Source organism: Clarias gariepinus, chromosome 2, assembly GCF_024256425.1.
Source record: "Clarias gariepinus isolate MV-2021 ecotype Netherlands chromosome 2, CGAR_prim_01v2, whole genome shotgun sequence".
NCBI classification, from domain to species: domain Eukaryota; kingdom Metazoa; phylum Chordata; class Actinopteri; order Siluriformes; family Clariidae; genus Clarias; species Clarias gariepinus.
In genome coordinates this window covers 31,584,762-31,611,560 of record NC_071101.1, presented here as the reverse complement: position 1 = coordinate 31,611,560, position 26,799 = coordinate 31,584,762, and the positions used below count along the sequence as shown (strand labels likewise).

Genomic DNA, 26,799 nt, shown 5'->3' with positions numbered 1-26,799 from the left:
AAAATTCAGCTGTTTTTGTTTAATTTTAAATAACTGATGAAGCATGGAGATTACCTTTTTGAGTGCGGATCCATGCTATTGCTTTCATGGCCAAAAATTGCCACTCGACCTGTGCATCAATCTTAAAGCCATGTAACCAAATCAGAGCCAGAAGTGTAGCCCAGACATCTGGCTTCACCTATACTCAGAAACAAATAGGAAATATACCAACTGGGATAAAAGCATCTACAGTCATGGCCAAAAGTTTTGAGAATGACACAAATATTAGTTTTCACAAAGTTTGCTGCTAAACTGCATTTAGATCTTTGTTTCAGTTGTTTCTGTGATGTACTGAAATATAATTACAAGCACTTCATACGTATCAAAGGCTTTTATCGACATTTACATGACATTTATGCAAAGAGTCAGTATTTGCAGTGCAGGCCCTTCTTTTTCAGGACCTCTGCAATTCGACTGGGCATGCTCTCAATCAACTTCTGGGCCAAATCCTGACTGATAGCAACCCATTCTTTCATAATCACTTCTTGGAGTTTGTCAGAATAATTGGGTTTTTGTTTGTCCACCCGCCTCTTGAGGATTGACCACAAGTTCTCAATGGGATTAAGATCTGGGAAGTTTCCAGGCCATGGACCCAAAATTTCAACGTTTTAGTCCCCGAGCCACTTAGTTATCACTTTTGTCTATATAGATATACAAACACATAAATCGTACTAGTAAACATCAACCTGTATATCCACAGTACACATACAGTGGTGTGAAAAACTATTTGCCCCCTTCCTGATTTCTTATTCTTTTGTATGTTTGTCACACTTAAATGTTTTTGCTCATCAAAAACCTTTAACTATTAGTCAAAGATAACATAATTGAACACAAAATGCAGTTTTTAAATAAAGGTTTACGTTATTAAGGGAGAAAAAAACTCCAAATCTACATGGCCCTGTGTGAAAAAGTGATTGCCTCCCTTGGTAAAAAATAACTTAACTGTGGTTTATCACACCTGAGTTCAATTTCTGTAGTCACCCCCAGGCCTGATTACTGCCACACCTGTTTCAATCAAGAAATCACTTAAATAGGAGCTACCTGACACAGAGAAGTAGACCAAAAGCACCTCAAAAGCTAAACATCATGCCAAGATCCAAAGAAATTCAGGAACAAATGAGAACAAAAGTAATTGAGATCTATCAGTCTGGTAAAGGTTATAAAGCCATTTCTAAAGCTTTGGGACTCCAGCGAACCACAGTGAGAGCCATTATCCACGAATGGCAAAAACATGGAACAGTGGTGAACCTTCCCAGGAGTGGCCGGCCAACCAAAATTACCCCAAGAGCGCAGAGACAACTCATCCGAGAGGCCACAAAAGACCCCAGGACAACATGCAACTGCAGGCCTCACTTGCCTCAATTAAGGTCAGTGTTCACGACTCCACCATAAGAAAGAGACTGGGCAAAACGGCCTGCATGGCAGATTTCCAAGGCGCAAACCACTTTTAAGCAAAAAGAACATTAAGGCTCGTCTCAATTTTGCTAAAAAAACATCTTAATGATTGCCAAGACTGTTGGGAAAATACCTTGTGGACTGACAAGACAAAAGTTGAACTTTTTGGAAGGTGCGTGTCCCGTTACATCTGGCGTAAAAGTAACACAGCATTTCAGAAAAAAAAACATCATACCAACAGTAAAATATGGTGGTGGTAGTGTGATGGTCTGGGGTTGTTTTGCTGCTTCAGGACCTTTAAGGCTTGCTGTGATAGATGGAACCATGAATTCTACTGTCTACCAAAAAATCCTGAAGGAGAATGTCCGGCCATCTGTTCGTCAACTCAAGCTGAAGCGATCTTGGGTGTTGCAGCATGACAATGACCCAAAACACACCAGCAAATCCACCTCTGAATGGCTGAAGAAAAACAAAATAAAGACGTTGGAGTGGCCTAGTCAAAGTCCTGACCTAAATCCTATTGAGATGTTGTGGTATGACCTTAAAAAGGTGGTTCATGCTAGAAAACCCTCAAATAAAGCTGAATTACAACAATTCTGCAAAGATGAGTGGGCCAAAATTCCTCCAGAGCGCTGTAAAAGACTCGTTGCAGGTTATCGCAAACGCTTGATTGCAGTTATTGCTGCTAAGGGTGGCCCAACCAGTTATTAGGTTCAGGGGGCAATTACTTTTTCACACAGGGCCATGTAGGTTTGGATTTTTTTTCTCCCTAAATAATAAAAACCATCATTTAAAAACTGCATTTTGTGTTTACTTGTGTTATCTTTGACTAATAGTTAAATGTGTTTGATGATCAGAAACATTTTGTGTGCAAACATGCAAAAGAATAAGAAATCAGAAAATAGTTTTTCACACCACTGTATGTAGATTATGTATGTACTGTATGTTTGTACAGTAATAATACATAACCATAGGTTTCATGACTTTGTTCATGAGAAATTTCATCACAAGGATTATTAATTAATAATATCCAACTTTTTACTGCAATTTGATCATTTGAATAGTTATACATGTGTGTGTGTTCTTATAAACTATACAATATACAGTGGAACCTCGGATTGCGAGTAATGGGGTTTGCGAGTGTTCCGCAAGACAAGCAAAGATATTTTTTTTTTTTAAGCCTTGGTTTACGAGTACAGAGTATCATGTAGCACGCATGAGCTTCTTGGGATGAACTTGGCAGCAACACAGGGCATGTTCAATTCACATGTGAGGATCGCCTGAACTGTTCTGTATGACACACTGTACATCGGCAGCAATGTTATGGATTGTTCTCTGATAATCATCATGCAAAAGTTGCTGAATGGTTTTGACATTTTCAGGGTTTAAGCTCATTAAAGGTCTTTCTGATCTTGCATCGTCTTCCAGTGATGTTCTCCTGCTCTTGAATTGCGCGTGCCACTTAAAACACCTCGAATAACTCATTGCAGCATCGCCATAAACAAGCTAAATCATGTCAAACATCTCTGTGACAGATTTGCCCAGTTTCACAGAGAATTTCACATTCACTCTTTGTTCTAACTTGCTGTCGCAGATAAAATCGCAGATCGTGGTAACGCTCATGGTCAGAATAGCACCAGTTGCACAGCTCCAGATACAGACAGGACAATATTTTTTGGCACACTGTCTTATGAAGGTTGGTGCTTCCTGTAACTGTGCATACAGTCTTGTGCTACCATCTGTTATGTTATGTTTGTTATCCAAACTTTTTAATAATATTTTTATATATATACACATACACACACACACACACACACACACACAACCCTGACATACAGTATATGTAGTTAATAGAAAACATACTTACTACCTGCGCTTGGCATTGCTGTAAGGCAATTTAGACGAGTGCTTATTTTATACAAATACAGTACATATACGGTATACACACGTATATAAAAAGATGTAAAACTAAAGAGACTAAAAAGAACACAATATTTACCTGCTGCATCATTTTATGAGCAGAACGGTTGAATTGTCAACTATTTATACTGTATATTCCTGATCCAAGATGGCGCCGGTGAGGTCGGCTGCCGTCACGACTGCTCCGACCAGATTTTCTTTGTTTTTGTTATTTAAGTTAGTTTTTACCGTTTTAAAACCAGTCAAATTACCACCATGGAGTACATTAGTTATGATAGAGACACTCTTGTTTCTATTGGTATACAATGTACTCACAATTCGACGTTTTTAACTCCGGATCCGAGCTGGCCGAGTGAGATCCTGAGGGACAACAAAGGACGCGACGCGAAGCGGCGGCCACGAGGGAAACGAGCCGGCGTCAGGAACAGGCTGAGAGCCCGTGCACACCGCACACCTCTGCCTAGCATCCTGCTCGCCAATGTCCAGTCACTGGAAAACAAGCTCGATGACCTCAGGGCCAGGATAAAGTTCCAGAGAGACATTCGGGACTGCAACCTCCTCTGCTTCACCGAGACATGGCTGAACCCAGCGGTGCCGGACCACGCCATCCAGCCGGCCGAGTTCTTCTCGGTTCACCGCATGGACAGGACGCGGGACTCGGGGAAGTCAAGGGGAGGCGGCGTGTGTTTAATGGTGAACAGCAGCTGGTGCAACAGCGCGAGCGTTGTTCCCCTCTCACGCTCCTGCACACCAAATCTGGAACTACTGTCCATCATGTGTCGTCCTTTTTATCTACCTCGGGAGTTCACATCGGTCATAATCAGCGCCGTTTATATTCCACCACAAGCGGACACGGACACTGCCTTATGCGAGCTGCATGAGGCACTCACACAGCAACAAACACAACACCGGGACGCTGCGCTTATTGTGGCGGGGGACTTTAACAGTGCCAACCTCAAACGTGCAGCGCCAAACTTTTATCAGCACATCACCTGCCCCACCAGGGGCGAAAGGACACTGGATCATTGCTACACCAGTCAAGGACGGTTACAAGGCACAATCTCGCCCTCCGTTTGGCAAATCCGACCACGCCGCCATCTTCCTCATGCCAAAATACAAACAAAGGCTGAAACAGGAAGTTCCGGTTCAGAGGGAGGTCGCGCGCTGGACGGACCAATCGGTGGCCGCGTTACAGGACGCACTCGATGACGCAGACTGGGACATGTTCAGAAACAGCTCCGATGGTGACGTCAGCGTGTTTACGGAAGCGGTTGTGGGATTCATCGGGAAACTAGCGGATGATACAGTGGAGAAAAAGACTATTAAAACGTTTCCCAACCAGAAGCCGTGGGTGGATAAAACCATCCGCGACGCTCTGAAATCTCGCACCGCTGCCTACAACATGGGACTCGCGTCGGGAGACATGGAACCGTACAAGGCTGCGTCATACAGCGTCCGGAAGGCGGTGAAAGAGGCGAAGCAGCGCTACGGGAGAAAACTAGAGTCACAGCTCCAACAGAGTGACTCTAGGAGCCTGTGGCAGGGATTAAGGACAATAACGGATTATAAAGCACCAACATCCGGTATGATAAACGCAGACGTGACTCTGGCAGATGAGCTGAACACTTTCTATGCTCGCTTCGAGGCTGCAGCTAAAGACGCTAGCGATGCTAATGCTAGCGATGCTAATGCTAGCGGCGCTAATGGCTGCAGACAGGAAGTCACTGCCAGCACCGGAAGCGCGTTCATCATCACCGAGCACGACGTGAGGACAGCCTTCAAGAGAGTGAACACCAGGAAAGCAGCAGGACCAGACGGCATCTCAGGCCGGATCCTCAGAGCCTGCGCAGACCAGCTAGCACCTGTGTTCACTGAGATATTCAACATCTCTTTATCTCAGTCGGTGGTCCCCACATGCTTCAAAGAGTCCATTATTGTTCCAGTCCCAAAGAAACCTCATCCTGCTTCCCTCAATGATTATCGCCCTGTAGCCCTCACTTCAGTAGTGATGAAGTGCTTTGAACGCCTGGTCAGAGACTTCATCATTTCTTCACTACCAGACACACTGGACCCACTACAGTTTGCATACCGTCCAAACCGTTCCACGGACGATGCAATCTCACATCTCCTCCACACATCTCTCACTCACCTGGACACTCGGAGGGGGAATTATGTGAAAATGCTCTTCATCGACTACAGCTCTGCATTTAATACCATAATTCCCTCCACACTCACCACCAAGCTGGAGCACCTGGGACTCAGCTCATTCATGTGTCAGTGGATCTCCAATTTTCTGACTGGCAGACCACAGGCAGTAAGGATGGGCGGCCATGTCTCAGCCTCCATCACTCTCAGTACTGGAGCCCCCCAGGGTTGTGTTCTGAGCCCCCTGCTGTACTCTCTTTACACCTCTGACTGCGTGGCCACTACCAACTCCACCACCGTCATCAAGTTTGCTGACGACACTGTCGTGGTGGGCTTGATCACCAACAACGATGAGACGGCCTACCTGGAGGAGGTTGGAAATCTGGAGAACTGGTGCCAGAGAAACAATCTCCTCCTGAACGTCAGCAAGACAAAGGAGCTGATAGTGGACTTCAGTACAAAGCAGGAGAGGAACTACCAGACCCCCGTCATCAACAGGAGCCCAGTGGAGAGAGTGGACAGCTTCAGATACCTCGGTGTTCACATCACGCAGGACCTGACATGGTCCTGTCACATCAACACCGTGGTAAAAAAGGCCCGGCAGCGTCTGTACCACCTCAGACGCTTGAGAGACTTTAGACTGCCCTCCAAGGTGCTCAGGAATTTCTACTCCTGCACCATAGAGAGCATCCTGACGGGAAACATCACGACCTGGTTCGGGAACAGCACCATGCAGGACAGACGAGCTCTACAGAGGGTGGTGCGATCAGCTGAGCGCATCATCCGCATCGAGCTCCCTGACCTGCACTCAATCTACACCAAGCGGTGCTGGACCAAGGCCAGGAAGGTCGTGAAGGACCTCAGCCATCCCAACAATGGACTGTTTACTCTGTTGCGGTCTGGGAAGCGATTCCGCTCCCTGAGGGCCAACACAGAGAGACTGAGGAGGAGCTTCTTCCCGCAGGCGATAAGGTCTCTCAACCACACCACTAGGCATAACTAACACAATATTTTCACAATTCTCAAAATCAATCAATCAATCTTTATACATCAATGGACAATATGGACAACTCCACGCACATCACATCTACACTACATGTTCACGTTTACATTCTGGACCATTACACAAAGTCACTTTAATAACCATTGCACAGAGTCACTTTTTCTATGCATACTTGCACAAAATTATAGTTCTATGCATACAATATATTTCTATTTTCATGTTCTATTTTTTTCTAGTTAAATTTTTATTTAAATTTAAATTTATCATATTTCGTCTATTGATATTTATTACTTATAAGTTTTAATTCTCTTTTTAAGGTCACTGGCGGTCGTGTAAGCATTTCACTACATTTCGTACTGTGTATGACTGTGTATGTGACAAATAAAATTTGAATTTGAATTTGAATTTTGAATATTTAAATAATGTTAATAAATTTTCTAATACATAAACATTTCTGCATTAACAATTAATTTACAGTACGGTTGTAGGGTGGACAATCTAGAAAACTTGAATTGTACCGTCAGCTCTTTAGGACACAGGACTGGATTCTCTAACCATGAGATTTTGGGTAAGATACATGGCTTTATCTCTTCCACTGATGATAAACCACATCTGGTGTCATGAATGTAATTATTAATAGTGTTAATTTCCCCTATGTATTCGGATGATTACCGTGTGTGATCTCATTATTCAATTTAACTTTATTAACAAAATCAGAGAACATGGTTTACCTTCACAATATAAATAGAAAAAAGCGAAAAGTTTAATATTGGTTTATATTCAACAATAAGTATTTTAATCTTTTAAACTTAAAAGATGTTGATATTGCTGCAGCCCTGTCAACATTTACCAGTAGGTTCTGTACATTTTATTAAATAAAAGACACTTTTTACTGCAGTTTGATCATTTGAATAGTTTATAGAAACATACACATGTATAAGAGTCTCATCACTGTACTGTGCTTGAAGTCTTTTTAAAATGTCAATAGGTTTCATGACAACTTTAAGCACAGTACGGCAATGAGACTCTTAGTCACAGTAAAACATTTGAACGGTGCAAGAGTAGCTGCAGTCATTCTCATGAACACTTAATGAGTGGAACCCCTGATCCTTAAAAACTGATTTATAACTTGTCACTTGAGGAACCGTGTGTGGGAGCTGTACACACAATCATTGATGGACACCACTTGCACATTACATGAACTCGAGGATTTACTGCTACAACCCCCGTATAGTTCTGACCTTGCTCCAAGCGATTTTCACATCTTTGGGCCATTAAAGGAGTTATTGGAAGGTCAGCATTTCAGACACTACAAACAGAAGGCAGCACTACAGTACAAGCTAACTTTACCACAGTGCTTACAGTACAGTTTTCCACCCAGCTTAGTAAATACATGTGATGTGTATCATAGAAGGTATCATGGACAATAAGCAATGTGGATAACTTGTCGCCAACTTGCGAAAGAGACGCTTCTGTCTGTGAGAACTGTACACACAATCATTCATGAACACCACATGCAAATTACTCAAACTTGCCTAGGAGTTATACTATACTGATCATGGAACAGAAAGAGTTGATGTGATTAGTTGGTCAAAATGTGCTGGGTTTTGCTTGAAAATGGAGTTGGAGCATGGTACTGCCTTAAACTCTAACATATACGTAGTTAAAAGAAAAAAAGATCATGCATACTTACTGGCTGACATTGGCATTGCTGTAAGGCAATTTAGACAAATGCTGATGTAATATTTTATACAAATACAGTACACATACGGTATACACACATTTATATAAAGATGTGAACCTTTTGGAAATTCAAAATCAATTTTCTGCATCAAATTGTGATCTGATCTTCATCTTAATACAGACAAGAGTATTTACAAGTATAATGTGAGTAAAATTATAACACAAAAATATCTAATCTTTAATGTCTTTATTCAGCACACTTATTTAAATTGGCAGTGGAAAAAGTAAGTGAACCCTTGAAATTAGTAACTGGTTCATAACTCGAATGTTCGTAAGTCAGTGACCACCTGTATTGTCAAATGCATTTGCAAAAATGATCAAGGTAATAATACTGATATTGGTTTGACTAATCATTGGAACATTAACACAGATATTGTACACATTTAATCTCTACAAAGGATGTAAGCCATTGACACAGTGGAGATAACATAAATAAGAGAAAAGAAAAACTTACCGCATGTAAGAGACATATTCATGTTCAGAGACTTGTTCATACCTGTACCGCAAACCAAAAATATAATAAGTGCATCAGTGAGTCTTTGTGCATATACCAGGTCTGGTTCGAAATGACAACCCAGTCAAATGGTTTTGTACAACACATGTACTATGCTAGTAAATAGGGCCAGGGTTAAAGCACTGGACTACCATTCGGAAGATCCCATGTTCAAACCCCACAACCACCAAGTTGCCACTGTTGGGCCCTTGAGCAAGGCCCTCAACTGCTCAGATGTGTAATGAGATAACAATGTAAAACACTTGTTTAACAAAAAGCATTCATACACTGTAAAAAATGATTTTGGTGGGTGGTAAATACTACCCTTGCAAATAGTCTACCATTTACCTATTATTTTCGTCATCAAGTTTAATTATATAATAATGAGTAAAATTCACCCACACTACCTAATTATTTATAGTAATAACTGCAACCTAAAAAAACATTGTAATATATACCCCAAAAAATTGGATCTGTTGTAAGCATGAGCTATTTGAGGCACATGTTCATTTGTCAAGCTTCTGGGCTGAAGGAAAGATATGTTTGTAACATGCAAACATGTCTATTTATCATATCATAAAAGCAAAGGGTAACATTTATTCTTATCTCTCATAAGATTTGTGGTCATTGTTGTATGTTTGATGAGGAGTTCACACTTGAAGCTTTCTTTAGGCAAACATTTGTCATAACAAGCTAGCTTAGCTAATGGTAATGTACAGGAGAAAAAGTATTTTTCCCCGCATTAGTTAGGTATAAGTGGTACGGTAAAAAACACAATTTCAAACGTTTTACCGGGAATATAATATTGACTCGTATTTTATGCCTGTAAAGTAATAAAGCACAATCTTTTTAAAGTTACCGAAACATTAGCTAGTAAGATAGTCAACTCTTAGCTAGCTAGTGACTGCCTTAGCCAAAGTCTAACAGATAACGTTAACGAAAAAGATAGAAATAACTTTAATTACAGAAGGCTAACGTTTAAATATAAGTATTTGTGTTTTTTGCTGGTAAAAAAAGAAGTTTGGAGTTAAGCTTTAGCTACAGCATTTAAAATATGCACTTGCCTGATATTAAAGATGTGTTTAAGAAATGTTTGTCACTTAAACAAATGTTATTTTTGTGTTGGAAAAATTATAGACATATTAACTTAATTGTAGTTAAATTTTTACTTTAGCAAGCTTGCATAAATTAAAACTACAATTGTCCAGTATATGATGCTAACAGTGGTGTTGTTGATATTAAGTTTAACATAGTGTTGAAATCTAGGACACTTGATTTCTAAATTAGGTCTTTAATCCATTTCTTCATTAAAATGAAAAACTTTGATACAAACTACTTAAAATTAGGACAGTCACACAACATTTTCCTTTTGTAACATGGATATAACTGTCTTTAAGATGTGCTTTTATGAGCTATGATTAGGTCAATGCCGTATATGTGTTAATAATAAAGAATCATTATAATCCTATGTTAAATGACATACTACAATTTGAAATGTTTATACAAGTGTGCAAGTGTCTGTCCGTAGGATTTGGACTTGCCTGTCTTTACGAATTGGACTCATTTGTCTGCATGAGGTGCATTTATCTGCCTTTGACTGTTTAGGTAAACTCTGCTAAACTCCACACTGAATGGAATAAATTGCTTCCTTGCTTTATGTTGGAGACAGTTACACAAGTACGGTTATTCAGTGTTATTCTCTTATTCTGCTATTTTTATAAAAGATAGTTTTGTACCTCGTTTCTTTGTTATTTGATTATTTAATTAAAAAAATTTATAATCATAATCTACTGTGTCGGGTGAACTTTTTAAATGAAGTTAAACTTTGGCTAGTTAGTCATAAACTACCTATAGAATCTACCCAAAAAATGTGTTTGGGTACATTTCACCCCATATTTTTCATAAAAAGTACCTAAATAAATAAGCTATAACATGCCAATTTAAAATAGGTAAAGCCTACTCATTGCATAAACATGATGTTACTTAATTTTAGTAAGTAATTCATTATGTGATGCAATGAGTAGACTTTACCTAATTTCAATTGGCATGTTATAGCTAATTTATTTAGGTACTTTTTATGAAAAATATGGGGTGAAATGTACCCAAACAAACTTAATGCAAATTGTTACCTCACATTTTTTGGGTAGATTCTATAGGTAGTTTTTTACAGTGTACTAACAAATACAGATTTACGATTAAAAATAGGTGCTAAAAGGCAGAAGGCCAGAATTGTTCAAAGGCCATCTGTCTGAAACTAGAGATGTGCAGCAAGACTGGGATCCCATGACATGTAGAATGGATCTGAGCTGGCAGACAGATATAAAGCTAATGAGATAAACAAGACCATGTACATTCACATTAAATAATGCTACTAGCTAATTTATATTTTAAGAACTAGATCATTAATTTATTAGAATATACAACAATCAGCCACAACACTAACACCACTGTGAGGTGAACTGAATAACATTGATTATCAATTACATACAAGTGAAGTGGTGGCAGGATCATGAACACCTATGGCTCATCTTTGCCTGTGGAAAGCAAAGGCTAGCTCGTCTGGTCCGATCCCCCAGAAAAGACAAAGTAGTACTAATTGCTATAAAACGTCATTGCTACTTGTCCAAGTTGCTCAGATCCTTGCACATTTTTCTTGCTTCCAACACATCAACTTCCAATTAACCACTTGCAGCCTAATATATCCCTGCACCCTGGATAAATGATACTACTTGTGCTGCCCGAGGTTCATGTAGGAGAGCTGAGTGCAAGCAGAAAAGAAGACAAAGTACATGTTTTTTGAAACTGTAACGAGCAGCTTGTAACAAAGTATTGTAAAAGGCAAGAAGATAAAATATTTCTCAAGCACCTTTAAAAAAAAAAAAAACTGTACCAAATCTCATGCACTGTTAATGCTATTTTAGATCCCAAACAACATGTGTGTCCTGAAATGCCCTGAAATTTGAATCCCCTGAAAGATGCGGGTTATTTTTAAAATGTTTTTCTGGACAGGAATAAGAAGATCCTTACTAGATTATTTTCTTATAACTGACTTATTACCTTAGGGTTGCATAGCACTTTGGTCAACTTTGTTGTGTTTAATTGTGCCTTATAAATCAGACCGACTCTGAATCTGAATAATATTTATATTTATATAATAAAATGAAAGAGCCATAAATTTTTTTTTAAACAAGAAGTATACAAATTGTAAAAGATATTCTTTAGTAGCAATTGTTATGAGTGTCCTATGCACATATAACATACCTACAGTACCATATTTTATTTTTGTTTTTTTAATGATTAACTTTATTTGAAGTGAACCTGTGGAGATTTGTCTAATTCAGTCGCAAGAGCATTAGTGAATTCAGGCACTGATGTTGGTTCAGAAGGTCTAGGGTGCAGTCAGTGTTCTAATTTATCCCAAAAGATCCGTAGATGTTTGTAGAACTGTATGATCCGAGATGTTCGTAGGGTCAGTGGGGTTGAGGACAGAGCTCTGTGTAGAACACGTGAGTTCTTACACTTTAACTATGTGTAATACCATGTTTTCAAGAAGCTCACTTTGTGCACATGGGCAGTGTGAGACTAGAACAGGTTTGGACCTCTTATTTACAGTGAGGGGAAATTGTAATGAAGCAGCATAGAATGGCATGCTATACAATTGTGTGCTTCCAACTTCGTGGCAGAAGTTTAAGGAAGAGCCACATATAGTTAGGTTTCCACAACCTTTTGTTCTAATTATTTTTTTTATACAGGTATCGGGGTAGCTCCGATCTCGTAACTTACGTAAATGGTGCATTTTGCGCTTATGGTGACACTAAATCGGAGAAACTGGAATTTTGAGGAAAATCATTAATTGATTTCTTTAGAAAAGTAATTGCGTGCCATTCCCAGCAGGGAGGAGTACAATTGGTACAAACACCATTAGTTTTTTTGCGTTTTTTTTTCCGGCTTCGCTATTGTTCAGACGTTCCTGCTTACTGCTCTGCGCTTTGCTCTCTATATCTGTACTTTTCTCTGACTTTTATAAGATTTTTACTTCAGCAGATCAGCACAGTGCTCAAACAAAACATTTTTAGCAGAAACATTAAATGAAAAACTTTTTAGGATTGGACGAAAAGGAAACTTTTTCCTCCCGCTACCAGCAGCTTACATTCCAGAGACAGGAAAACAGCTGCCTACATTCAAACAGACGAGAGAGAAAATGCCTTTTGTGGAATCTACTTGCTCCATGACCTGCCACACACTTCTACAAAGGATTGCGGTTCTTGAAACAAAGTTACTTGCTGGACTTACAAAACAGGCCGAACACTCTACAGATCGTCAGCATCCTCTTCCCCAGATATGGCTCTGACAAGACTTGCTGAATTCAGAAATGGTATTTTGTCACCCCCTGTCCATCTTAAGAACAGATTTAAAGCACTAATGAATGTGGGTGAGGAATCCCTAAATGTAATTGGATATGGATTGGATCAGCCAGCAGCTAACGCCGCTACCAACAGGTGCTCAAAGTCGAGCAGACAGCGGCATTCAGCTCAGAGCGAAACCAAAGTCAGGACTCTGATAATGCGGGGACTCCACCATGAGAAACATCAGTTGCAGGACAACAACTTAATGCTGCTTTCCTCAAGCAACCGTCTCTGATGTGAACAGGGAACTTTGGAACATTCTGACAAAGCACAAGACTCCAAATTGAATTACCATCCACATGGGTAAGAATGACATTCGGAAAGAGCTGTCGGGACTCCTTAAAGGGGTCATACAGCACTACATGCACTATTTTAAGCTGTTTGGACTAAACTGTGTGTTAGGAGAGTGCGTACACAACCACTTTACGATGATAAAGAGCCGCCCAGTGGTTTTCTTTTCGTTTATTACAGTAACATCCCCCTTCTGAAATCAGGCCAATCGCAAAAGCCTTGCCTTGTGACGCCACACCACAAGAGGCCGCTCCTACACAAGTTGATTGACACTGGTGTTTTAGCAAAGACCCGCCCCGAGTGAGAAGACGCTGTCGGCCATTGTTTTTTTCGCCGCTGGAGCAAAATGACGCTTAAGCGAGTGTTGTGTACAGTTGTTGGGTGTAATAGCGAACACAGCAGTCGTCATTCACTACCTAGGGTTAGTGACCTAGGGTACCTACCTAGGGTTAGGTATCTGAGCCACTGAGGACGCAGTGGGTGAATTTAGTTTTTAAAGCTAACGTCCCCGCCGATTTACCTAAATGCGTTCATGTTTGCGATAATCATTTTTCACCAGACTGCTTTATAAACGCGGGTCAATATAAAGCAGGTTTTACTAGGAAGCTGCTCCTAAAAATCAGATCTGTACTAACGCTTCGTGTTCCTGCTTCATCTTCACCAGGCTCGGTGAGTGTAATTCCTTTTACTATGACTCTTTGCAGATCGCCTTTTCTAATAATCACGATGAATGCGGAGTGTAAGTTAACTTACACTCTCATAGAACATGGTTATGGCTTCTTCTCTATGTACATCCGTCTCTATATAATCCCTAATCGCCAGTTTATAATAAACAATGCATTAAGGTGATTGTCTAGTTGCAAACTGTGTATGTAGTCGGAAAACTATATTATGCTTACCTTTGTTACGGTAAATGGTTTATAACGATGTCTGTCGAAGATTAAGAAGTCATGTAAACACATCAGTAAACACATCGCGTCCGTATCTCTCTCGGTAAGTTTCTCCGCTTTTGTTGTTGTTGTTGCTCGCGGCAGCGCAACAGCCCGTTAATTCATGCCCATGCAGTGATGAGAAAGACAAACGGGTCGATGCATGTCCATTCTTTTAATTTCTGCGTTGTCAGGCGATATTACAAACTTCCGCGTAGGTTCCGTACTTAAATCAAACCAAAAACGACTGAAGAAAACAGGCTCGGGCTCTATAATCCATAGTTTTCCAGTTTGGACTGCATTACCCACAAAGCACTGTGTTGTGGCAATGCTTTGTGGGTAATGCAGTCCAAAGCATTGCCCGCACTGGACTACACTTCCGTCGCTATACCCTACGTGTCACGCCCCACAGAACGGGGGGGGGGGGGCGGGCTCAGCAGAGGTCATGAGCATTTAAATTAGCATGTACTGAAACAGGTTGCTGAGAACAGAGCTAGTTTTTACCAGGTAAAAGTAGTGTTTTTTTTACACAATCCTTTTGAATTTTTAATTAACGTATAATACAAACTTTCATTAGGACCCTAAAGATCATATTAAAATTTAATGAAAAATATAATGTGTAGGACCTTTAAGAAGGATTTCAGGTGAACTCTTTGAGACACTACAAAGATTTAAAGTTCAGTTCATCAGTTGGCCAGTCCCAGCAAACTAACATGTTCTCACGGTTGCACAGCTGGACAAAGTTTAAGTGACCACAGACAGATTTCGATTCAGCATGTGGTTAAAGAATCCCACAAGGACATTGATAACACCACGCAGCCAAAACAACTGCTCATAGACATCCCAGCTCAGTCCTGCCCACAGAGCTCATCACAGACAAACTGTGACATACAGCAACAGCTCCAAGATAACTTTCTGGAAAACAGCCAGAGAATTCAGGACAATTTACTACAGCCACCAGAAACACCAGAACCCATCTCACCAGACACACTATCCTTCTTTCCAGCATCTCCACTTCTAAGCTTCTCACAGAAAATGGAGGAACTGGTGTATACTGGGACCAAACTCTCCCACTCTTTTGCTGCAAGCCCCCAGATGCCAAATAAAATGCCCCCCCTCCCCCTCCCCCTCCTGTGAGAGCTCTCCGACTGCTGCCACAGTGCCAGGGCTCAAACCCCCCCTTCTCCATCTGGTCTAGATGAAACAAAAACAGATAAGCAGCTCTCAGTGATGTAGGTTAGGTCCCCACTATGATAGCAAGAACATTCACAAATGTTTACAGAACAAGCTGGAACCCAGTGTGCCTGTCGCTTCCTGTCTTTTTTTTTTTGTGTATGAAATGTGCTATACAAATAAACTTGCCTTGCCTAACAATAACAATAGTACGGGTCCTCTACCAAAAATAATGAATTAAATATTTTTTCTGACAATTGTCACGTTCTGTTGGATGTTGGACTGTGGGCATGGTGTTGAGGCATAGACGCAGAGGGGGATGAGGTGTAACAAAGTCTTTAATAATAAACCAAACAAAACATGAACAAATGAAGTTGGCTTTACTTGGGAGCATACTATAAACAAAACCAATAAAACATCCACAGACTTGGGATTACACAATCGAATACAATACAGACAAGGGATACAAACCAGACGAGACTAGACCAACTAAACAGACTAGAGGACTAAGCAAGGGACTATACATGCAAGGGGCTAAACACAAAGACAGGCTTGGCTAGGCCTACTAGCTGTTATGCACATTAGCTGCTAAGCTAGCTAGTAGCTAAACAGACTAATTGCTAAACAGGCTAGTAGCCAGAGACCCAAGAGGCGAACAGACTAGGTACACAGCAGACTAGGTATGAAACAGGCTAAGAACTATAAAGGTTAGTGGCTAAACAGGTTAGTACCTAAACAGACTACAGTATAATCTAAACAGACTCAAAGACTAAACAGAGTAAAATCTAAGCAGGTTAGTATTTATACAGACTAAAAACTACACATGCAAAGCAGTGGCGGCTGCTAGCTTTTGAAACAGGGGAAGCTCATATTAGGACTTCATCAAATTCAAATTCATTATGTTATTTGTACGTAAATCCTGGCTAGTTTCCCCTTCCACGAGCTACTTTAATTATATGAACGAACTAACTTTACAATGCTGAAACACTGAGCAAAGTCAAGAAGGCTATAATATGTTTTTTTTTTTATTATTTAAAGAATGATTTGCACAAACAAAAATGGTTTATATCAATAGCAAACAATACAGAGTGCAGCAGTTCATTGTAGCACTTCACCTGCAAATCCGCATGGGCAGTGGCGGACTGGCCATCTGGAGTACCGGGAGTTTTCCCGGTGGGCCGCTGGCCAGTGTGGGCCAGCCCAGTCAGTACGCAAATATATAAAAAAATGACAGAAACCATAATATTGCATCTTTTTCCTACTCATATGAATGAGTGCGGGAGAGAGAGGTTAATTTACGACAGCTGTTTACGGGATGTAGTCCAGAGCGGGAGATGCATTGTGGGTAATGCAGCCCGGTGTGTGTGAAGTTGAACGCGAATGCGAGATGTAAGCTGGGATATAAAGCCTGAGTTTTGTTTTCTTTTCAGTACTTTTTAGTTGGATTTAAGTGCGGGAGCCACCCGAAAGTTTGTACTATAACCTGACAATGGGACTGAACTTGAATCTTTGTAGCGCTGATGTATACTTAAGACATGCTGTCAATCAAAAAAGGGGTTCCGCCCTTTAAACAGCTCCTCCAATCAACATGCAGCAGCCCAGCGTCCTGGCCCAGGACATAATCGCAGCGTTTATCCAATGATCGTCTAGTTTCAAAGCACTGAAAAAAAAACGTTCAAAGCAGCCACATTGTAGTCAATGGACGCTGGGCTTCAACGGGGAAATGCACTGTGACGCTACGGGAACGTATGAGAAGAAAATCAAGTAAGACGACATGCTATATCTAACTGATTTTGAACGAACTCGTCTTTGAGACGTTTTCTAACACATTTTTAGTCAATAAAATGTTAATACAATAGTACATAATTTAACAATTAAATTTGTGACATTATAGGGGAAGCTGAGCTTCCCTTGCAGTCTTAAAGAAATCGCCACTGATGCAAAGGAGGTTACTCAGATGAGGGTAAACACAAAAGGCTAATTCTCCTAGAGGCTAATCCTGCTAGGAGACACAAACAAAGAGACGTACTAAATTAAGACAAATATAAACTTAACTTAAAGCTCCAGAAACAAAAAGGCCAACTATAATTAAACAAACTAAAACAGAACATAACCAGATAGAACAAAGGCCCACTTAACACACTCACATTAATGCTCAACCCAGTTTTCCAGAACAACCAGCTATTTATTACGTGACTAATAAGCTACCTTGTTCAGGTGAGCACCCGCATCACCTTACCGAAGTGTCTTCTGGGAAACTGAGTCTACCAACAAAAACTACAAAATAAACACAGTGCCCTTTAGTGGGCAACCCTCACAACAATAGTCTCAACTACCATGAAAAATATTTTATTATTTTTTATAAAATTTTTATTTTATTGACAAACAATATATTTAAAATCTAAATGTCTTAAAAGACATTCAAGAAATTAAATATAATACAACATATGTATTGTAAAAAAAATTTTTTAGAAACTTCTATGTTCAGTTACTTACAATTTGCAATTGGTGGACTCCTTTTGCACATCATTGCCCCTAAAGTAGACAAGAAAAAAATAGAAGGTTACATTCTATACACTTTATGTGCCCTGTATGAGGTGTTTAGGCATAAAAGCACTAAACTTATTAATGATAATCATAATGATTCTCGTGTTATTAGACACCAGGTCAAGTAAATGTTCTAAGTGAAAAGAGTACTGACTCATTGTATGAATTCTTCTTGTCACCAGTGGTCCTTTTACAGCTTGTCCACTGCCCTTATTGACAGCTATGAAGGCAGTGTGTGAGCTGCTCACTCCAGACTGTTTACTCAGTTCCACCACTCTGGCCTTAAGAGACTCTTTATCAGCTCCATCATCCTGCTCTTCCCTTTCCAAGCTGCGAATCAGAGAGCGACCACCCAACCTGTGGATGGCCAGTCTTCTCACACACACAAATGGAAACGCTCTAATGGAAGTCTGTCAGGATTTATTTTTTATTTTTTCCAAGGGTAAAGTGCAGTTTATTTTGTTTTATTTTTACTTTGTATTTTGAATTAATTATTTTGGGATATTTATTTGAGTTGTGGAGCAAATAATCTGAGTTTTTATTATTTCTTATGGGGGAAATCACTTTGATATACAAGTGTTTTAATATACAAGCATGCTTCCGGCGCGAATTATGCTTGCAATCCAAGGTTCCACTGTATAACTTGCATAATGGCTAATGAATAACTTTTCTTTTTTTATAATCATTAAAAATGATCAGATATCCTAATATCTTAACTGCTGCACCTACTTTTAAGACATACTCTAAACCTTAGAGTTGGAAGCTACTACACACATGGGAATGCTAGAAACAATGTAATGAATGTTACAAACAAAATGACATATATATGTTTTATTAGGTTGATTATCAGCTTACAGCATGTATCAGCTACAGTAGCTACAAAAGAGGCCACATATTTAGACACAATTACAACATTAAAACAATTAGTTTGTTTAAATCTGATATTCATTTTTTCAGCTAACAGATATAATGCAAATATATAGTAAGAGCTCAGCCAAATGCACATTTCATAAAGAAATACATGTCAGACACAGGTTCCATCAGTGTGAAGGTTTCAGTTCTTAGACTTTTGTATTTGTGAGACTATTCCTTCAATTGAATTCCATTACGAGTCAGTTTGTCAGTGCATTTTCTGTTTTGATTGGATTTGTGCGTTTTGTTTACTGATCATTAGTTGCCTTATTTAAGGTCTTTGGTTTCTTTCTGAAGGGATCTAAAATAAGACTGGTCTAAAATATGCCATAGTCTTTTTTGAACAGTTGATGTTGAGATGTATCTGCTGCTTATGCTCTGTAAAACCTTTATAAATGTTTAAATCCAGGGTGCTATTAATTGCTGGTTTTTGAGGCTTCTAACTCTAAATGAAGTTCTTCTTTGCAGCCAGTTTCATTATAGTGCTTGATGGTTTTTGCAAATGCACATGCCAGAACAGCTGACCTTAATGTCTTAAAATTACAACCTACTGTTGTTACTTAATTGCCTAATTATATGTGTTATTTCATAGTTTAAAAATCTTCAGTATTATTGTAGAATGTTAAATCACCAAAAAAAAAAAAAGGGAATTAGAAGGTGTGTCCAAACTTTTGACTAGTACTATACATGCTGAGTTTTTTTTCCTGTTTGTCTTATGTAAGCTTATTTGAAGAGTTCTTACCCTCAGTTCTCTGTTTGATGATTGAAGCAAATTGCTTCTAAATAAGGGACAAAGTATAAAGGAAATATAAATTGTAAAGAAAAACCAGGAAAATGACACTTAATTTTAAATATTCAAAATGTAATATATGTGTATTTTTTAAAACATATCAATAATTTCTTGGTGTTCCAAAATATCAAGAATGCAGATGAGCGCTCTCTACACTATGAGTAATATTTTTTTATGAACTATTATAACACATTTCGAATACCATTTATACATGAGGACATTAACCCTTAACAAATGCATTAAACCTGTGATTCAGTGATCTTGGTTGGATTCTTGAGCCAACACCACATACTTCACACCATGGAATGAATGTTACCATAAAACCAAAAGTAAATATTTTACTAACAAAACAAAGTAGTGCTTTTATGTAAATTGATTAACAAATGGTGCAAAGATGTGTCTGTAGTTGTTATCCCTACACAATTATCAAGTTATTACTGTTTTATGGCCATACTAGTACATATACCTATATAATCTTATGTGTAAAAACATGGTAATTAAAGTAAAGCTTTTTTTTATAAATTAGAAAAGAAAGGATGCCAGGGCTTCTGTGTGAATGCTGTAAGACGGTGAAGGCTTCAGAGCCCAAGAGCATCTTCTTTAACCTGACAGCCAAGTAGAGAATTACCTACCCGCACACACTCTGAGAGGTTACCCACTGAAACACACACACACCAAGATCATAATCATCATGATGGCAGCGAAAGTGTTACATTGTTAGTAATAAACATATCAATGTTCAGATTAGACATTTCCATAATTTTATTAAATAAATAAAGTCTGGCATATTTTAAGCAGTAAAAATATGTTTTGTTAAATAGCCTGTGTTTTATTTTACAATTAAATAATTATTGAAAAGTAAAGATTACCTGTCTGAGTGCGAAGCCATTCCACTGCTTTCATGGCCAAACACTGCCACTCAACCTGTGCATCGATTTTAAAGCCATGTAACCAAATCAGAGCCAGAAGTGTAGCCCAGACATCTGGCTTCACCTGAACAAAATAAAACAGAAAATGTACATACATACCCATGCTGGATAAATCAATATATACTAATATACTAATATAACTACCATGTAATTTTGGATTTTGTTTTCCTGTCTCTCTGTGCATGGAGTTTGCATGCTCTCCCCGTGCTTGGTGGGTTTCCTCCGGGTACTCCTGTTTTCTTCTACAGTCCAAAGACATGCAGACTAGGCTAATTGGTGTTCCTAAATTGCCCATAGTGTGTGAATGAGTGTGTGAATGTTTGTACATGTGTGTGCCCTGTAGTGGATGTGATGGAAACATTAAAGTGTGACAAACATGCAAAAAAAAATTATAAATTAGTAAGGAGTAGTTTTGCCTTGTCCTATTTTTGCCATTATTGTTTTGTTTGATATCTGTATGTCTTTGCCATGTTCTTTTACCACATGTTGGATATTGAACTAAATCAACCTCAAGCACAGGTAGATCCTTACTCTGCCTCTGTAAGCCTCTTGTTCATTTGTAACCTAAAGCACCATTTTATATCCAGTAATTGTCATGATCGGGGTGTAGTGGCAGAAGGAGCAGGCATAGAGGCAGAGGGGTTGTGTAATCAAAAAGAGTCTTTTAATGATCGTTAAACACAAAGTATAAATAAAGACACAAACAAAGGAACAAACAATATTTAACTCTGTGCTAACAGGGGCTCTCTGGCAAGACACAGACTGGAGGACAAACACACCCTGTGGCGAGACACAGGCAGAGGGAGACACATAACACGCCCTGTGGCGAGACACAGGCAGGAGGAGGACAAACACATAACAGGACACACAAACTATGCGTGGAGCTGAAACTGGACATTAGAGAGAGACACTAGAGAGAAGGGAGACACGTAGAGACTAGAAACGAGAGACCAAGAGAGAGACGGGACGAGGGCTAAAGACATGGCAATCAGCTAGGCATGGCTTTTAGCTAAACATGGTTAAGCTGTGCTTAACCATGGCAGTTAGCTACACATACACCTAGCTAAGCATGTCTTTAGCCCAAACATGCACTAAGCTACACTTACCTAATAGCTTAAAACACACTAAGGAATTCGGGCACAGAAACAAACAGAGGATACCCAGTGGCTAGGCGAGGCGGCCCTCTAAGGCTAAGCGAGGCGGCCCTCTAAGGCTAAGCGAGGCGGCCCTCTAAGGCTAAGCGAGGCGGCCCTCTAAGGCTAAGCGAGGCGGCCCTCTAAGGCTAAGCGAGGCGGCCCTCTAAGGCTAAGCGAGGCGGCCCTCTAAGGCTAAGCGAGGCGGCCCTCTAAGGCTAAGCGAGGCGGCACTAACAAGCTAGTCGGTACTCCAAAGATAGGAGGGGCAGCACTCTAAAGCTAGGCGCACTGGGCAACTAGGGAGGTAGGAAACACGGGATAGCTAGAGACACAAAGGGGCTATGACTAGAAGCATGGTAGTTACTGTAACTCAACATAGATTTTAGCTAAACACACTCCTAGCCACACACACACCTAACTACTTACCTAACTCTAGCTAAACACACAAGAACACAGGAGGACAACAACCACAGTACTTACATACATTTAAGACCGGACTGAATCAGCTCCACTAACACAGACACACAGAACATACACAGAAACATTGCCAATAAGAGAGCCCAAGTCAACACAACTAAAATCAAAATAAACTAAACAAAGAACAAAAACAAACTAAAACAAAATGCCCACACAAGTGACAGGGGTGATACCAAAAATGCTCGACCCAGTTTCCCAGTCTAAACAGCTATTTATAGAGATGGATTGATGGCTACCTCGGTTCAGGTGTGCACTCGCATCACGTGACCGAGGTGCCTGCTGTGAAACTGAGTCAGCCAACAAAAAACTACAAAATGAAAAACAGTGACCTCTAGTGGTGGACCCTTACAGTAATACATTTTACATTTGTCTAAAATACTCTATTAGGTACATATAATTATAACTAAGCATTTTTACAGCAACGATCGTTTAAAAAATTAGATCACACATCTTCTTCTTTGTTTTTCGGCTGTTCCCCTTTCAGGGGTCGCCACAGCGAATCATCTGCCTCCATCCAACCCTATTATCTGCATCCTCTTCTCTCACACCAACTAACTTCATGTCCTCTCTCACTGCATCCATAAATCTACTCTTTGGTATTCCTCTAGACCTCCTGCCTGGCAGTTCAAATCTCAGCATCCATCTACTGATATATTCACCATCTCTACTCTAAACATGTCCAAACCACCTCAATCTGGCCTCTTTGACTTTATCTCCAAAACATCTAACATGGGTTGTCCCTCTGATGAACTCATTCTTGATCCTATCCATCCTTGCCACTCCCAAGAAGAACCTCAACATCTTCAGCTCTGCTACCTCCAACTCTGCCTCCTGTCTTTTCTTCAGTGCCACTGTCTCTAAGCCATAGAGCATCGCTGGTCTCACCACTGTCCTGTACACCTTTCCTTTCATTCTCGCTGATGCTCTTTTATCGCACAACACACCTGAAACTTTTCTCCACCCATTCCAACCTGCCTGTACCCACCTCTTTACCTCCTTTTGACACTCTCCATTGCTCTGGACTGTCGACCCAAAGTACTTAAAGTCCTGCGCCTTCTTTACCTCTGCTCCCTCTATCCTCACAATTCCTCTTGGGTTCCTCTCATTCACACACATGTATTCCATCTTACTGTGGCTAACCTTCATTCCTCTTTTTTCCAGAGCATACCTCCACCTCTCCAAATTTTCTTCCACCTGTTCCCTGCTCTCACTACAAAGCACAATGTCATCTGCAAACGTCATACTGCAGTCAACTGAATGCCCCTCGTGACCACCCATAGCCTGTCTCAACTCCTCCCTGAGGACTACACAACATTCTTCCTTTCTCAGCTTCCACCACTTTGTCCTCACCACCAGGGTTATTTTACACACCACAATTCTGTGTTGTCTGGCTACACTCTCCCCTACCAACACTTAGCAGTCACTAATCTCTTTCCGATTACAACGTCAACGCAAGATGTAGTCTACCTGAGTGCTTTTGCCTCTCTTATATGTCACCCTATGTTCCTGCCTCTTCTGGAAGAAAGTATTTACTACTGCCATTTCCATCCTCTTTGCAAAGTCCACCAGCATCTGTCCTTCTACATTCCTGTCCTGAAGCCCAAACCTGCCCATCACATTTTTCTCACCTCTGTTCCCTTCCCCAACATGTCCATTGAAGTCTGCACCAATTACCACTCTCTCATCTCTGGGGATGCTCTGCATCACTTCATCTAACTCACTCCAGAATGTATCTTTCTCTTCTAACTTACATCCTACCTGTGGGGCATAGCCACAAACAACATTTAACATCACCCCATTAACTCCTCTTTCAGGATAACTTCTACTCCATTTCTTTTCCTATCCACACCATGGTAAAACAATTTGAACCCTGATCCTAAGCTTCTAGCCTTGCTACCTTCCCACCTGGTCTCCTGGATGCACAGTATATCCACCTTCCTTCTCTGCATCATATCAACCAACTCTCTTGCCTTCCCTGTCATAGTCCCAACATTCAAAGTCCCTACAGTACTATCACTCCTCAACTCTTGCCTTTCCTTTTCTCTCTCTGCTTTCGAACACGCCTTCCTCCTCTCCTTTTTCAACCAACAGTAGCCCAATTTCCACCGGCACCCAGTAGGTCAACAGCACCGGTGGCAGTCGTTGTTAACCCGGGCCGCAACCGATCCGGTATGGAAATGGTATTTGTGATTCAAATCATTGATTTGGCAAATGTTTTCACGTCGGCTGCCCTGACACAACCCTCTGCATTTATTCAGACTTGGGACTGGCACAAGAAGACACTGGGTTGCGCCCCCAACCCCTGTGGTTGCATACAATTTTTTAATTTTTTTTTAAACATTGGATCACACATGATTACCTATATATACATATACATTTAATGTGTATTTACCTGTTCAGGAATCTTTGCAATCAGCTCTTTTTTTGTCACTCCAAACACCTCTGCAAGTGTAGACTCCATTTGCCAGCAACCCACAGCTTCCTGGAGGGAGACAATCTGCAACAGTGGGTCCATTGAAGCCTCAGAAGTTTCTAAAGAGGCAGCTGTATAGATATACACATACAGAATAAACTAATAAGTAGCAATAAAATACAATTCATACACATAAGAAGTGTTTTCTTATTAAATCACTGTTGAACATTACCTTGTTTTACGCTAAAGCTTCTGTCAGCTAAAGAAATGAAAAATACAGTATTAAGCTTTACCACAAGCATTTGAGAATTGAGCTCAAACAATTCCATTTACAAAAGGCACTATTATCCTACCATCATGGCATTATCTGGCGACTCTGACAGTAATTAACTAATGTATGGTGTACTGTATGAAATAAAAACCACACGTGAAGCATACATAAACATTGCTTCACAGAAGCAAATATACACACAAACAAATAAACAAACAAACTGACTTATTCTTCAATAATTAGTGCTCTCTGTTGAGTTTAATCTGATGATTTAGTTTTTTTTAATATATTTTTTTTATTAAGGTTTAAAAATCTTAAATTCAGTGGCAGCCGGTCGATAAGGGGCGCAGGGGCGCCACCCCCTTAAAGTTAGGCAAAGAAGAATGCTACTTTACCATGTAATTATTTAACATAATAATTATTTATTTTAATAATAAAATAAAGTTATTTAGTCAGAATATTCCACTGTATTACTTAATATAATTTATTTACAATAAAAAAAATTCTGAACTTAATTACGTTCATTTGTGTTTGTGTACGTGGGGCGCCGGACAAACGAGTGTCTATGTAGACACATAAATTTTTTGAAAAACATGATTTGAGGCTGAGCTCTCATTGGATTTTTTCAAATCATCCTTTGGGTGCAGTTTCCCCCCAAACCCTCCCATTTTGTTCCTAGTGAATCAATATTGTTTTTAAATATTTGGGCTCATGTGATTGGACCATTCTCAACAAGTCCTATTAACGGTCAGCAGATTGTTAGTTAATGTATTAAATAGTGATTGACGTGGAAGCCAGCTAAATATGAGAGAAAATTCTGTAATTTCTTTGCCAAAATCCCCTTTCGCAAGGTGATCAGACGAAGAAAAAAAAAAAGTTAAGGAGCTTGGACCAGATCGACCTGATCTTCTAATTAAGCTGTAGTCAAGCGATCACAGCCAAAGCTTTTCTGCACTTTTTATGGCAAGTGGAGCTGGTTGACTGGATGCGATGTGTGTCATGCCTTTATTTTATACTAGTAGTAATGATGATTAATCACCTGATAAATAGCGATTTACAGGCGATTATTAAAAGTCCGTCCCCCCAAATTTTTAAAAAAAAATAAAAATTCACCAGCTGCCACTGCTTAATTTGTTAAAAAAGTTACTTCTTACATGTTAAACTTCTACTACTAACTGATTACTTGGTCACTTAGTTACTACTCAGTAAGTAACACCCCTTTTACAGCTCAAAAATGCTTTACAGACCCAGTGAGGAATTAAGTAATTAATCAATTGAATCAATTTGCATCTATTATTTAGTGTAAAATGTTTCTAGTTTTAAATTGCTTACACACTATATTTAAAATCTACCTACAGTGCATCCGGAAAGTATTCACAGCGTATCACTTTTTCCACATTTTGTTATGTCACAGCCTTATTCTAAAATGGATTAAATTCATTTTCTACACACAACACCCCATAATGACAACATGAAAAAGATTTTCTTGAGATTTTTGCAAATTTATTTTAAAAAAAAAATTGAGAAAGCACATGTACATAAGTATTCACAGCCTTTGCCATGAAGCTTAAAATTGAGCTCAGGCGCATCCTGTTTCCCCTGATCATCCTTGAGATGTTTGTAGCTGGTCTATTTTTGTACAATACACACTTCCGTGATTTGTTTGCATCTACAAATGTTCGTAGAACCGTGGTCCATTCGTATTTGTAAGCCTGTTATAAATTCATAAATTATAAGTTATAAATTAATGTTTTACTCAAATGATCGAAGTGGCGGTAGGGTGGTGT

The 26,799-nt window shown here is 39.7% G+C and overlaps 1 protein-coding gene across 2 annotated transcripts in view; it reads right to left on the bottom strand.

Moving 5' to 3' along the window:
- The window catches only part of LOC128505468 (von Willebrand factor A domain-containing protein 5A-like), a 119,070-nt gene that overhangs the window by 693 nt on the left and 91,578 nt on the right, over positions 1–26,799 (bottom strand). For both annotated transcript variants that reach the window (XM_053475909.1, XM_053475917.1), the window contains 8 exons: positions 24,974–25,000; positions 24,721–24,872; positions 20,656–20,779; positions 19,739–20,444; positions 18,034–18,072; positions 8,700–8,741; positions 8,196–8,213; positions 55–178 (listed from right to left, as the gene is read on the bottom strand). In XM_053475909.1, coding sequence (XP_053331884.1) covers positions 20,365–20,444; positions 20,656–20,779; positions 24,721–24,872; positions 24,974–25,000 — 383 coding nt within the window. In that variant the 3' untranslated portion in view covers positions 55–178; positions 8,196–8,213; positions 8,700–8,741; positions 18,034–18,072; positions 19,739–20,364. The remainder of the gene's footprint in view (positions 1–54; positions 179–8,195; positions 8,214–8,699; positions 8,742–18,033; positions 18,073–19,738; positions 20,445–20,655; positions 20,780–24,720; positions 24,873–24,973; positions 25,001–26,799) is intronic.